The sequence below is a fragment of the Pundamilia nyererei genome, unplaced genomic scaffold, assembly GCF_000239375.1.
Source record: "Pundamilia nyererei isolate P.nyererei 1_Seehausen unplaced genomic scaffold, PunNye1.0 scaffold00004, whole genome shotgun sequence".
Taxonomy (NCBI): Eukaryota; Metazoa; Chordata; class Actinopteri; order Cichliformes; family Cichlidae; genus Pundamilia; species Pundamilia nyererei.
The window spans coordinates 6,085,205-6,100,302 of NW_005187405.1; the positions used below are offsets into that span (position 1 = coordinate 6,085,205).

The window sequence follows — 15,098 nt, forward strand, 5'->3', positions numbered from 1 at the left end:
AGGCCTGAATGGAATTGCGCATTAAAAGGGCCATTAGCTAGTGAGAAGATGACTGGTAGAACTGGTGTAAAATCACAAGCAGAGAAACAATGTCCTCTGTAAAACCGTTCCCCGTGGAAAAAAGGTTGTCAAATCAAGACAACTGCGATTTCATGTCAGGCGTCTCTGCAATGGGGAGATTCAGCAAACGCCTCTTTCAGTGCTACGAGTTCATGTAGATTGTTTTGGAGATATTGGCTGTACTAAGTAAAGTAGGCAGCACATGGCTTGTGGTTCACAAACTGCAAAAAGGACTTGATTTTAGTTCTTTCTGCAAAGCTTCTGTTTATAAGAGCCATAAAAAATGTTGTGAATCATATGAATGTTTTGATTAAGCCAGAAGATTCAGCTGGACCAGAGGCTTCCCATGTTTCCTGTTTTTTAGTCCTAATGATGCATCAGAGGATCCATCACTTTTGTTCAAAAGGTCATCCACTTGTCAGTAGCTTCATTACAGGTCCACATCCATAAGAACGTCTGTAGTTGAAAACAAAGAATTACGCTTAACAATCATGAAGATGCGTCCGCACTCTGGACCAATCAGGACACTCAACTCATCTTTTAATTCACCAAAGCAGAAAGCGTTTTAGCCCAAACTGTTTCAGAGAACTGTCCACAGTTCAGGAATACTTATTTATCGTTTGGACTTTTTTGTCTTTCCAGTGTTCAAACATTACAGCCCGGCTAAGACGGACGCCATTAATGCTTACATCCTGTCATGAGCACGAGCCTCTCTTTACGGCCAGATAAATGCTTCCTTCTGCACACTATGTGTGTAGAATTTGTGTGCACTGAAAAACAGCTAGAGTACTTTTCTCTCTCCTCACCTTGATTTCTTGCCAGGAAAATTTAAAAGCTTCACACATTCTAATGGGTTTTGGTGCGACATTACGACACAGCCAACAATGATTAGCTGCTCATGAGAATCCAAGGCTTTTGGAGGTATTTTCAATAACTTCTGCAACTTCTGGCACACTGTATTGCAATTATTTTAGCATTTATTATTTTATAGAATCAGCTGAGGTGACTGTGTAGCTTTGTCAGAGCCTTGCCCTCTCAGAGCTTCGTCTCACTTGTCTAATGCGTTTTGCTATTCAAGTTCAAGTTCAAGGTTCTTTAATCAGTACCCTTAGGTAGATTTATTTTGCAGTGAAAAGAGCTGGCACCCTTCTCAAACACAGACACTAGACAGTGTTAGTTAGTTATTTAAAAAAAAAGTTCCATAGCTCCATGCTTCACTGAGACCACAGTTTCAATCCCTCCCCCCACCTACAGTATACTAATAGATACATTTGAAAAAGGAAAAAAGAGCTACTGTTATAAATACATAAATAAAAATATAGAAATATAAATTAATTAGTGCTGTCAGCGTTAATATTGTTAACATGACGTTAATGCACAAATCTCCGTTAGCGAGTTAACGCGGATCGCCCTGTGCATGGGGCTGCACGGCGCTAGCGTGTTAACAAGCTAACCGTGCTAACGCGTTAATGAGCTAACGGCGTTGACGCGTTGACGCCGTGCAGCCTCACGTGTTAACTCACTAACAGAGATTTGCCACGTTAATACTGTTATGCCGTTAACCTTATTTTAACGAGATTAACACTGACAGCACTAAAATACATATAAGTAAATAGGTTTAGAAATGGGAATATTGTGTGCACTGGTACCTCAGCCAGAGAGCTCCTGATTTATAGCTCATCTGTCTGAATGCTGAATATCAACATGTCAGAGACATTCAGAGGTGGCAAAACTACAGATACTTCAAAACTGTGTTCAAAACTACTCCAGTAAGAGTTCTGATGTATCTTATTTACTTTACATGCTCTGAAATGAACTCAAAGTCCAACAGTAAAAAGCAGCTTTTCTAGAGCTCTTGTTGTGCAAAGCTAACTGAACTTAATGCTATTTTAATGCAATAACAGATTAATTTTAGTACACGGGAATACAAACTTTATTTCTGATTACACTTCCACAACTAAAACAAAAAATACAAGGGTTGAAGTGGGATTCGGCAACACAACAAATTATCTTAGGAACACTAAGTTGTTGTATTGGCTCAGTGTTGGAGAAAGGAAACATATTAATTTTTGTTGTGAGCTCCAGACTGCTGCTCTTGGTGGATTTACACAACTGAACTCAGCAACAGGCAAGCAGATGTTTTGATTTTTGTTTACTTTCTTGGCAGATTTCCATCAACTACACTGACAGTATAGTATTTATTCTGTCTTTATCCTAGACCATATGCAGCTGGTCTAAATACTGAATTCAGTTACTGAATTCACCACAGTACAACAAGCTAACCTGTTTATCCTGCACCAAACTGCAGAGCACTTGAACAACACAAAGTTAGTATAAAAATTAGATTGGTTTGCTGGACGTTTCACAATATGAAAAAATAACTTTATTTCATATACAGATCCGATATAAGATTAAAAAATGAGGACACTACATGTAAGCTTTATATTTCCAGTTTATCATATACCACTGAGAACTCCTTATCTTTAAATCTATCCTCTCCTGTCCTGTTCTGAAAATGTAAGGATTAAAAAGTGCAGATATTTGTGTAAAAATGTAGGGAATAAAAGTAAAAAATATGTCAAATAAATAAAACTCAAGTACAAATACTTGAAAATACCACTTAAGTACAGTAAAAGTACAGTATCTGGAAATATTAAAGAGAAGACTGTAATTTTTGCATGAGTTTAAATCCTTGCCATAGTCAGTTATGAATGCACATAATTCCTAGGAAACTGGATATGTAACGTGATGCAAATTACTCATTTTGTTTGAATAAATATAATAACCTAAGAGGATTAAGCATCCTTGGCATCCTTGGAAATACACACCCACTGAGTGTTAACATATTTGCATGCAGGTTTGTGTATTTGTGTGCATTTCCTAGAGGGCTATACACACCAGGGCTGAGCAGGATAACAGAGGTGACAATCAGAGAACAGATGATCAGGATGACCAGCAGGGCTATGGCTATTCCCTTCCAGTTCCTCTGAGGTGGGGCGCTGCCAACAAGGTCCTGAAAAACATAAATATTAAATTACAATGAGGCAAAAACAAACAAGCGAAAAAATACCACCTATCAAGCACCCATAGGCAGCAAATAAAGTACTTCCAGTGCTACAATTCTACTTCACTGTAGAAGATGTTGTACAACGACATTCAGGAGATTGTATTTTTTGTACAATGGTTTAGAGTTCACCTCATCATAAATAAAAAAAGAACTATTTTGTACTGTCACAGTTGGAGGTAGAGATTGGCCGGAGGACAGCTCATTCTGTCAGACAGATGCTGACAACTCAGCCACTTGTGCGCAGTAACAGCGCATCATCCAGTTGCTCCCCGCTGCTCGTATACGAAGAGTCCCCGCAGCTTCGCCTGATAGCTGGAGCGGCGCTACGGCTTCAACACAGACACAACAGGCAGAATAATGAGCTGCTCTCCTCACGGAGCCCAGCAGATGGTAGATGGCTAATCAACACTGTTTGAAACGCACGTACTGCAAAAATCCACAGGACACACAAAACACTTTAAGTGCAAAAGTGCAGCATGCAGCAGTGAGAAGACTGACCAACAATCAAAAACACATCTTCAAGTATTTCAATGTAAAAGCCCTCGAGTGGCTTTACTGTGTGATTTGCCAGCACAAGCACGCACCATCAACCGCCTCTTGACACACTGCGTCCATTAGAAAGCAACAGGAACAGACAGTTTTCTGGAATAACTGCAGATGAGTGCTAACCTCCTGAACTCAGAGCTGGCTTTCACTCACTCTGCCTTTAAGATTGGGGGGTAACTTCGCTTGCCGGGCACACATGTCAAATATTTCCATTTTCAAGACCGATTAGACTATTTAGAAATGTCCTCATCTGACACATAGATCGTTTAGAAATTAGTGTCCAACTTTGGGGTTTTGTTTTTTGCACTTTAGTATGCTGTATATTTAAGACTCTATTTTTCAGTTTATTGAAACTCAAAAACTAAAATTTGTAATTTAAAATAAGCCTTTTACTGACTTGCACGCCATCTTTAGGTCTCCCCACAAGGCTTAAAGCTCAGGCTAGGCCCTTCTGGATAGTCATGACTTTGCATTGTCCTGGCAGTATGTCTTGGGTCAGTGTTGTGCCAAAGGTGAATCAGTGTTACAAGTTGCAGGTCTGTGTAAGCAGAAAAAAGAGACCTGCGACTTTCTAAAAGAGCTTGCTGTTTTCAGTCCAGTGGCACACTGTGTGACTTTTACAGAAATGGAAACAATCAATAAAATAACTACCACAGCCCATCTCCTCACCAACCTTCTCACTCTCGTACAGGGCAGAGTTTCCACAGCTGCTCCAGTTATTTGACCATTTACCATTTAAACACAGAGGAAGGCACTATTGCCATTTTTTTTCCTTCAGCAGACAGTGGCAGAGAGAAATGAACTGTGAGAGTGAGGTTTTACAGGTGCACACATGCAGTCCTCTGAATAACCATCTTTAGCAACAATAACTTGAAGTAATCATTTTCTGTATGACTTGTTTCTCACATTATTGTGGAGGAATTGTGCCCCTTCGCCCTTACAGCATCGCTTCAGTTCATTGAGGTATGTGGCCATTTGTTGATGCGCATTCAGATCAGATTGAGGTCTGGACCAAAGCAACGCCTTGATTCTTTTCTTTTTCAGTCATTCTGTTGTGGATTTGCTGCTGTGTTTAGGATCATTGTACTGTTGCATGACCTGGTTTTGGACAAGCTTTTGACTCTGGAACAGAGGAGTTTATGGTCAACTCAATGATCAACAATATGCTTGACAGGTGGTATGAGGGCCTTACACTGATATGGTTTTCAGAGGTCAAGTAGTTCCAGAGGTCTTGAGATTTATTCAGATGCAGCTTTGCGAACTAAAGCTGTGCTGCCAGGTTCTTTTTAGAGAGAAGCAGCTTTCTCCTGGAAGCCCTTCCAAACAAGACATACTTGTTCAGTCTTTTTCTAATTGTGCTGTCATGAACTTTAACATTAAACATGCTAACTGAGGCCTGCAGATTCTGAGATGTAGCTCCTGGTTATTTTGCAGTTTCTCTGAGCACTGAGCAGTCTGACCCGACACGTGCTGATGACCAATTAACTGCTAGAATTTCTAAATTCTGGTCAAAAACATGCTTTAACACTATAATTATGGGTTATTGCTAATATACTGGTGTGCAAAGTTATATTAATTTAATTGTAATTGAAGTGTTTAAAGTGAAGGCTCTGAAGCGACCCATTAGGGTATCGCTCTACTCTATTGCACCCAGCGTGTTGAAGGGTCGAGGTTAGAAATTGCAGCCAGATATGATTTCCGTGCATCATGCTTGCCAGCTATGTGGCCGCACAAACAGACACGCACATTTGCACATTAATGCCTCTGGTCACAGTCAGTGAGACAAGTGAGCAGCTTCAGCCACCCGTATCAGTCCAGCTGCTCATAACCATGTTACCAATTAGCCCTGGTCTCTCTCTGCCTGCAGTCAGGAGAGTGGTTATACGGTACGGAGGGGCTCAGTGAACCACTCACGAGTTAATGAGGGGTGCGTGTACACGGGAGAGAGAAGCAGACAGCTCAACTGGTGAGCAGAGACAGCGCTTCTTATATATTTGAAGACTTTAGCAAGTTACGATACAGTAAATGTTTAAAATGATCCTGTGTGTACGGCACCTGTGTGTATTTACTTTGCTTGCGCACCTACTGTCTCTGCACAGTTTGTCTCACAGCAAAGCAAATCAATAGCGAAGGCAGTGAGTACATATAGAAAAACAGCAGGCACATCAATAAGCTGATGCATTGCTGCAGAGGTAAGGATTTTCACAACAGCGTGTATGGAGTCGTATGCTGGGTTCATAAGATATTAATCTCCCTGTGTTATCTCGCCCCAATAGGAAAGACACGATATCTGCAATCGCTTCAGACTTCTGACCGAGCCAGAAATAAAAGGCGCTGATGCTCCGACCAGCTTTGCTGATAATGACCTCCTTTCAGCAACCGCTAACTTTTCACTTCATAGAGTTGTCTGTGTATCTGTGCGAAAAATGTAACAGGATCCAGTCCAGCGTAACACATCAATCAATACACGTGGCATTTGGAAATAATCAACATAACAAAGTAAGGAAAAAAAAAAAATCTCCCATCACAATATTTCAAAACACTGTGACATTTAGTTACAGCAATTCTTCCACCTATGACAAATGCAGCTATAATGACAGCAGAGCGCCATTTCTATCACAAATGCAGCTCCCACAGGTCCTGTGGGCTAGTGCAATTGCAGAATACATATGATTTGACAAACAGGAGCAGCAGCTTCCTTCCAGGATGGCAGTTTCTGTAAACAGACAGTCGAACATTCAATTACGAGTCAAAGAGCTTTTCCGCAATCTTGATCAATAGACAATCAAAGACTGCTGGACGTTTGCCTTCTTCACCGTAAAAATATATAAATAAAAAATTAAAAAAATTAAAACAGCTCAGGTTGAAACGGTTGCCACCATTAAAGTGGTATGTCAATATTTCTGGATGCATAACACCGACCTGACTAAGATCAGATCGATGTTTATTGTGCTACACGGTGGACAACAGAGCCGTCAAAACAGCTGCCACAGCTGTTTAAAACGCCCATTCAACAAAGCCACTGCAACAAGGTGAGCATTAGTACTGCACTTACTGAGGGTGAGCCTCAAAGCTACTCAACGCTGTAAGAAGCTGTACTGAACATTTACCAATACGAGATGGCCTTTATCTGTCTGAATTTATTAGATGAATGCATTTCCACCTCAGAGCTGTGAAACTTATGTACTGTATTACATAAAGTACATATTTATTCAATGCTGTGGTTTGTAAAAACGTAACCATAACTCACTACAGAACAGGTTTTACCAACTTTTATCGTTTTTTTCTGTCTTATAGTAGTAAATCGGAGTATGTCTTGTTTAAAATGAATGGGTCTTTTGATTTAGTGATTATAAAAGTGTTTCTTAAAGACCTATATGGCTGCTTTCACTTTGAAAGAGTAAAAAGGTTCACACTCAGAGGTAGGCAGGCGACAGAAACACATCAACATTCGACCTGGACGAAGGAGTTCATGGTACAACATTTGCTTAGGTTTAGGTTTAGAAAAAGCTCAAAGCTCCCAGTCTAAAGACGATATTACCAGTGCACTTTGTGGTGACTGTGAAGGCCATTTGAGTACAGTGAATTCATTGCCATGTTGAAGAAACTTGTTTGAGATGATTTGAGCTTTGTGACATGGTGCACTTTCCTGCTGGAAGCAGCCATCAGAAGATGAGTACACTGTCCTCATAAAGAGATGGAGGTGGCGAGCAACAATTTTCAGACAGGCTGTGATTTTTAAATGATGCTTAGTTGCTGATAGTACTGTAATCTGATGTGATCTGCTGCTGCTGTAGCCCAACCCAGTATCATGGCAAAGCATGTAATAGACACGCCAGTCCATCGTGTCCATTTCATGCTTTGCCTCGCCAAAGCATGAAATAGAAACCGATGCAGAAATTGCATTACCAGCAGGAGGAGAAAATATATTTAAAGCCAAGAAGTCGCTTGTGGGCAAGGAAGGTATGAAGTACTTTCCAGGGTCCTTAATCGCCAGACACGATTAAGCAATATGACTAACATGTTTTCACATGTACAATTGTGTTAATAATGTCTGTTTAAATGCTTTGCCATGATTATTTTCATGAAGGTTGCTCATACTGCAGCCTTGTTATAGCTGCACGATCTCAAGGTTTAACATGTTGTGCATTCTGAGATACTTTTCTGCATACCTTGGTTGTAATGAGTCTTTTTTTAGTTGCTATAGCTTTCCTATCAGCTTCAAGCAATGTGGCCATTTTTCTTTAACCTCTGACCTCTGACTAGTCATTTCCACACAGAGATTTACCGCTCACTGGACATTTTCCCTTTTTCAGACCAGTCGCTGTAAACCCTAGAGATGACTTTGTGGGAAAAATCTCAGCAGATCAGCAGTTTCTGAAATAAATAAACCATAAAAGGTTCAAAATCACATTTTTCCTTATTTTCAGGCTCAATTTGAACCTTAACAGGTCTTTTTGGCCTTGTCTACATGACTAAATGCATTGAATTGCTGCCATGTGAATGACTGGTTAGATATTTGATATACGACCAGTAGAATATGTATATATAATAAAATGAGGGTATAAACCAGTAAGGACTTGTTTCAGAATAACTAAGTTATTGTCGTTTCTGTTAGGATCATCAGCATGAGCTTCTATGTTGTATACATTTATTTAGTTAAGAGCATTAAGAGCATATATTTTAAAATAGAGCTGCTCTCTCATACAGCCCACTGTTATTAAAGTGTCTCAGCTCTGATTGCTTTAACTGTGCAGAGTGCTTTATCCCTGTTTAAAACGCTCAACGCTTCACCCACCTACTCAACCACAGAACAGAGAGCTCCACTCTAATTCACTTACATAAAAATGCATGACAATTATCACCACAGTTTCCAGAAAACAAACCCTACAGAGATATATAGAATCTAACCTTAGATGCATGGTTTCTTTTCCCGGGTGTTCAACGTGTTTCAGAATATAGCAAACTGTAGGAGTTTGCGGGAGATGTTGAGTTTTCTGGAAAGCTCTTAACAAGTGAAAAAGTGCATCTGTGTATAAGTGGAAATCTTGACCTTTAGCAGCATTTCAGATGCAGGCTGGCTCTCTGCATTAGGCCATCTCCTTCTGTTAGTCTGTGTGTGAAGAGCACGCATGCATGCCTTACAGCTGATAACAATAAAAGCTGCATCAATAAATTAGAACTGCAGCCATTTCCACCCTCTTCTCTACAGACACACATCTAAATAAACCCATTCCCATACTGGCATCTCTAAAAAGACAGAAAACCCCAAGAGAGAGGACGCAACAAGAATTTTTCCCGATCTATTTGTTGCTATTTCCATTCTGTTTCGAGACAAAGGGGCTGTAAAAAGAAGGCATCTTTTAAGGTCAAGCTCCCTTTACCCCCCTACCACTCTCTCTCTCTCTCTAATCCTCTCTCCCTCCCACTTTCCCTTTGTCTAAGCATCTCTTTGTCTCTCTGCTCGCTGCTGAAGTGTGAAATGGATCTTTCCTGATCTTTGAGCACCTGGTTTCCAAGGGAACCAAGAGAGCTGTTTGAGTCAGATTTGCAGTGAAGATGGTGCTCGCTGGTACAGTACAGCAGGGACTAATATTACCGCTGACTGCCATGTGGGAAACAAGGGGCTTGAGAAATTAACCTAGGATTTAGGGGGAAAAGGAAACAAGGGAATGTAGATGTTTGAAACTCAATGTATCCTTTCACTGTAATGTAGTCGCTGTCTCGGGACAGTAAAACTTCAGAGTGAAGCAGTAGCCTTTGGACATAGGGGGAAACTTTTCCTCTGGAACAGCATCAATAAATCATGGCCATTCACGAGTGAGATTAAGAATTCATGCCAGCTGGCTTTTGGCTCATGAATAGTAGGACACCAGCCTCAATGTGCCCGTCCAGCCTTTGTCCTTTTTGAACTGCAACTCAACTGAAACAAAGGAAAACAACAGGCTGTTTAGATGACATACAGTAACCTGGCTGTGGATGTGATAAGAGAACAGGAGTTAGGCCACTTCTTTAGTATTTAGAACCGGGGCACATAAGTCAGCACACGTAATCAAAACATTAAGAAGAAGCGCGCTCAGTCATGGCCAAAGATAACCAGAGTACTTTTTATACCTCTGAAAACATGATAGCAGTTTTGAGGTAAAGTAGGAAGTTGCAAAAAAATTACAATCATATAATCAGACTAGATACTCATTTGCAACAGTTTTAATACCAACAGTGGCATCTTTGCCTCTTCCAGCTGACACAAAACTTCACACACTGCTCTTCCCCTCGCTGCCAGCCGAACAACAGCACGAAAAACGTGCTGAAGCATCTTAAAAAGCCCAAATCCCTGTCCTCATCAATAAAGCTCCTGTTTCAACAGCAGTACTGAAGTATTAATCGGTCTGTAACGTCAATAAACCGCGTTAACTTAACAGCACACCACAATTATTTGTGTCTAAACTGTTCTCCTAAAGCCCCAGATTGAAGCTGACAAAAGTCTACCCACAAGTAGACAGACAGCAGCAGCCAAAATTAACAACTCTATTTGATCAGCAACAACAATATGCTGCCAAGTCACCAGAAGCAAAGGAAATAAACAGGGCTGTAGCCAAATACATTTGCACCAACCAGTATGGTTATCGGAATCCAGTTTGAAATTCTGGCATCGTGACAATCCTACTCACGAGAATCAAACTGTGGGAGCTATTCTATATAACACAGACAATCAAAGTAGGCGAATTAAAGTAAAAAGGAAGCATGAACTTACATTGAGAGTAAAGTTACTGTATAGAAAAGGAGTGAAGCAAGAGTCTTGGACCGCAATACTCTGAAAACATCTCTCTGTTTGTGCATGACTTTGTGATCCAAAACACTGAAAACATGGAAAATTCTCCTAATTTAACTTTATTATTTGATGTTTATAAAGACAGCAGAGCTGATTAGAGTCCTGGTGTGAAACAGGCCTGTGCAGTCAAAAAATTATTGTCAAATTAATTACTAGCAACTGGAAAAGCTTTTGAATTGTAATAAATTGGTCCTTAGATGTGAAATTAATGATAAGTAGGGCTACGTTACATCTCTGTTAGGAAAATTCTTTGCAACAAAGTCTTTGGGTCGTTTCTCTCGCAGCCACAATTTAACATGTTAAAACTTTTGTATCGTTTCGGTCGCCTTTTGTCGGCACTACAGAAGAATAAAGAAACTCGGCTGGTTAAACTGACAAGCTCTGCTGCACCTTATTCTCTTTTCAGCTTTGTAGACAGCTTTAGCGTTCGTGCTTCTTCACTGATGAGAATCTAATAATATGACTAAGCTACTGTAGCAGAGCTGCAAAAACTTAGCAAACGCCTCCATCTGTAAGATGACCCTCAGCTCGCAAGGCGCTCCAATCCCCAGAGAATGTTTTCAGCAAACGTCCCTGGCTGCTTCACTGATTAATGCTCACCATCTCAGTGCTAACTTTGTCTTTCTACCATTTGGTGCTGATGAGCTGATGGTGTACAGCTGGGTGCAGCTGCAGCGTAACTCGAAAGTGGGGGGAGAGTATAACAAACCATAAAATGAGAGAATTTAAAATCAACTGTAAAATCAAAACAACAACATAAAAAGGTTAAATGCCTTTATAGAGATGAGGGAAAAGATCATTGGAGCCATTCTTAGTATAAAAACTTGGACCTGTACAGCTCTGGACCAAAAACTTTTGACCTACTTATTTTCTGTGAGTGGCAGTAGTCGTAGTTGCGATGGCATGGCAGTAGTATTAGCGACACCAATGATATACTGGAGTGGTAAGTGAGAAGAAGACAAGTGCACTGAGTGGTTCTTTCACAACAAGTCAAAACTATATTAAATGATTTATGCTGCTGGCTTTTATGCCATTATCTGTGTTCACCTGGGGATAAATTATTCAGTAACTGATGAGGTACTTTTATTCTTCCGTGGTCTAGACACTTCAGTCTTTGCAGGCAACAGCACTGCGTATGTTGACCGTCTTAAATTATATTACACCCAGCCAGCCACTCATTTAGAAGTAACGTAAGGGCCGCACTCATCTTATTATGAGTGGCAGTCCAGATAAGCGATTCTTATCTTTAAGACTCTTTATCTTGCACATAAAGTCAGAAACATGGCTTAAAAACACACATGTTCTGAGATGAAATGCTGTGCAACTATACTCCAAGTTAAACCCCCCAAAAAGCAAATTACGTATCCATCGACTCATCTACAGCTTACAGTAGGCACTAAACAGCAACATTACAGAGAAGTCTTCTCTACTTGACAATCAAAACTGTTGCAGAGATTCAGCAAAAATTACATAAACAGTGCAAAGTGTGCCAAACAATTTAAAAATAAGGTTCCAGCATTTCTGTTTCTTGTATTTTGGCATAAGAACAACATGTTTACCTCATTATTTTTGCTCATTTGTGCACTAGTTCTCTCTCCAGGTGGATTTTCTTTCTTGTGAAAATAGAAATGAGACTGAGAAACGTCACCATCTATGAATGTGACAGGTAAATGTGAAGGGAGGCCACAAAGTCAAGTTCATCCTACAGTCCTGGCAGACCCCACATCAGGCCTTCTACACATCCTAGTGTGTGTTATTTAAGACCCCAGGCACACTGGCCTAGAGACCAGCCAAAGATCATTTGGTAAACACCAGTCACAAAGGAAAAGTTGCTCCTTTCTAACTGGAAGTTGTTTGAAGTTGGACGCAGTTGTGAAACTGGTAGCAGATTGCTGCGGTCACCAATAGTCTGCACGGAAGACATGATTTCCCTACAAACACTCGCAAACTACTCAGCAAGCGGCAGAGAAACTGAAAAGTGCAAAACAAACGGTAAACACAGACAGTTCCCCTTCAAAGTAAAAGTTGTGCTTTAGCTCTGCAACCAAAATAGTTCAAATGGCTCAATTTTGAATTTTGAAAGCCGTCTCCATTTCTGATTTGCGTCACACTCAGTGTTTAGTTTACCACCAACCATTTGCCATCCGGTCATCGACAGGTGCCTAAACCAGTGCTACTCAGGCCTAAGCTGCTTTAGCATGTCGTTGCTTTGTAGTCTCGCTTCTCCTCATTTTGCTGCTTTTGATTTACTTGAAGTCACTGAAGCCTTCTGTGACCTTTATAAAGACCTTATTGCTACACTGCCAGCTTCTTCCTCACTACATGCACACTAGAGATCCCAGAAATGAGCCAAATATTGAAAAATGATTGCAGGCAATGATTTAATTCAATTTTATTATAGCACTAAATCACAACAACAGTCGCCTCAAAGCACTTTTATTGTAACATTACAGAGAAAACACCAACAATCATTGGACCCCTTATGAACAAACACTTGCCGACAGTGGGGAGAAAAAACCCTCCTTTTTAACAGGAAGAAACATCCAGCAGAACCAGGCTCAGGGACAGGTGGCCATCTGCTGTGACCAGTTGGGGGTGAGCGGGAAACTTTAATGTTTCCCCAGAACTAAAAACTACATCAAGGTAAAGAGGCTTACAGTGTTGCTATGATTGAAGGTGCACTGATTTCCTGGGTGACCCATCCTCATGTTAATAGTCTGGAAAAAAAATTCACAAGACAGATGGGGAGGAAATCCAGTCTGCAAAGAATAAATAATTTCTGTACGCCTCAACGATAAGAAGACGCCTTGGGACAAAGTGGGAAATGGGCGTTGTTTTCAGGCGCACAGAAAAAAAAACAAAAGCAGAGATATAAAAAAGTATATTCTCGTCTGCGTGTGCCTCTTCATTTGTTTTTGTTGGAATGGATAACAGAAACTGGGGAGGAGATGAGAAAAGTAAAAATGATAAAGCATTAAAACTCCCCGACTTTATCCACTAGGGACGAGGGGAAGATGGAGGTTAAGATGGGTTTTTTGAGAGGACTCAAATCGCTGCCTGCCTCTGAACAAAACTGGCTCAGCTATCTTTCAATCATCAGAAGAACTGTTGCACACAACAGCATGACTGAAGTGGAATCACTGGAGAATAGATCAGCTGGAAGTGCCCCTTGCTGTTTTTAAAATCCCCCCTTTTCAAATTGAATGCTTTCTCTCTAAATATGCTCCTGAAAATTAAATCCATTTTCAGTTAAGAGGAAAAAGGGGACAGCTCGTCTTCTTTCAGAATAATTACCTGCAGAAAAATAAGGACCTAATATGATAAGGAATCAGGAAAAAATAAAGCAGCATTGAAATTTCATTTGATGACGCTTGTGTACCCATTTAATTCACATGGTAACAGGTTCTCTTTTTTCCCCTGCACTTCACCTTTGATCCCCCCCCTGTCTGAATGGGTACTTGTGGTTTAAATTACAGCCCTGCTACCTTGAACAAGACAATAACCAATAGCATTGAACAACAGCAAGTACAGTAATGGAGGAGGCACGAAACAAAAAAAATATTGTGCAGTGGCAAATTTGTGCGGCGCCTTCAAACCATCATGATAATCAATGATGCGAGAGTGTTGCAGTGGTGCTCAACAAAAGAAAGCAATAATCACGACGTGTCAGATAAAGAGCATGTAGGTACATTTCCTGGGCGTGTAACAACTTTCCTAATGAAGGCAGCTTTTGTTTTTTTGGTTTTTTTAAAGAGAGAGAAAAAGTTTCCACCTATTCCCCTATACAAGTTTTATTAAGGCTGCATGGATGCAGTGCACAGCCTGCATTACAGACAGTGTTCAAATCTCAGATGTGTTTGCTCCCTGCACGCTACTTCCTCTGCTATGATATCTTTATCTCTCTGCCTCTGTCTCCGCACCATTAAAGAGCAGACACAAAGGCGGGCATTCGCATTTGAAGCTGATATTTCCAACGAGCAAGGTCACTGTTGGAGCTACACAGTCAGCGTTATATTTTCCAAGCTTCCCATCCAAGCAGGAAGTATGCTGCCTGCTGTTGTCTCGTGTAAAGTGTTTTGCACAGAGAAACAAAGCAAGTCGAGGCCGGTCGCATATAGAAATCGCTGGATGGGAATAAAGACATACCGCTCCTTTCTTCAACAAAAGTGAAACGTTTGCCGCTTGTGCGTGTGATAGCTGTGTATTATGTGAGTTGCAGTGATGTGCAGATGAGCCCATGTGCCTTTCGCTTTCCGAGCTCTCCTTTTTTCACGTCTGACGCCCGACTTCCTCTCAACCTTCAAAAGAGCTCACACGCTCTCTCTGTCTCTTTCTTCTTTAAAAAAAAAAATTGATCTGATTTCACGGTTAAAGATCTGCTGTACCGCTGTCGACTCCGCACTCTCACTTTTATAAATGTATGAATGCGACGCAAAAATAAACACTTTACACCTAAAATATTCAAAGGTGCTGTGACTGCACTGGAGAGACGAGAAAAGAAACTTCATGCAGTTGAGGCACAGGAAGCAGTCAGATGAGTTCCACTTTTACAGATGCTACACTTCATTACGCGCTGACCAGTCAGCAGTCACA

The 15,098-nt window shown here is 40.7% G+C and overlaps 1 protein-coding gene across 4 annotated transcripts in view; it reads right to left on the reverse strand.

Annotated features, from left to right (window-relative positions):
* LOC102194369 (dipeptidyl aminopeptidase-like protein 6) overlaps positions 1-15,098 on the reverse strand; it is a 90,559-nt gene that overhangs the window by 29,013 nt on the left and 46,448 nt on the right. For all 4 annotated transcript variants that reach the window (XM_005721356.2, XM_005721353.2, XM_005721355.1 and 1 more), the window contains one exon: positions 2,959-3,073. In XM_005721356.2, the coding sequence (XP_005721413.1) occupies positions 2,959-3,073 (115 nt within the window). The remainder of the gene's footprint in view (positions 1-2,958; positions 3,074-15,098) is intronic.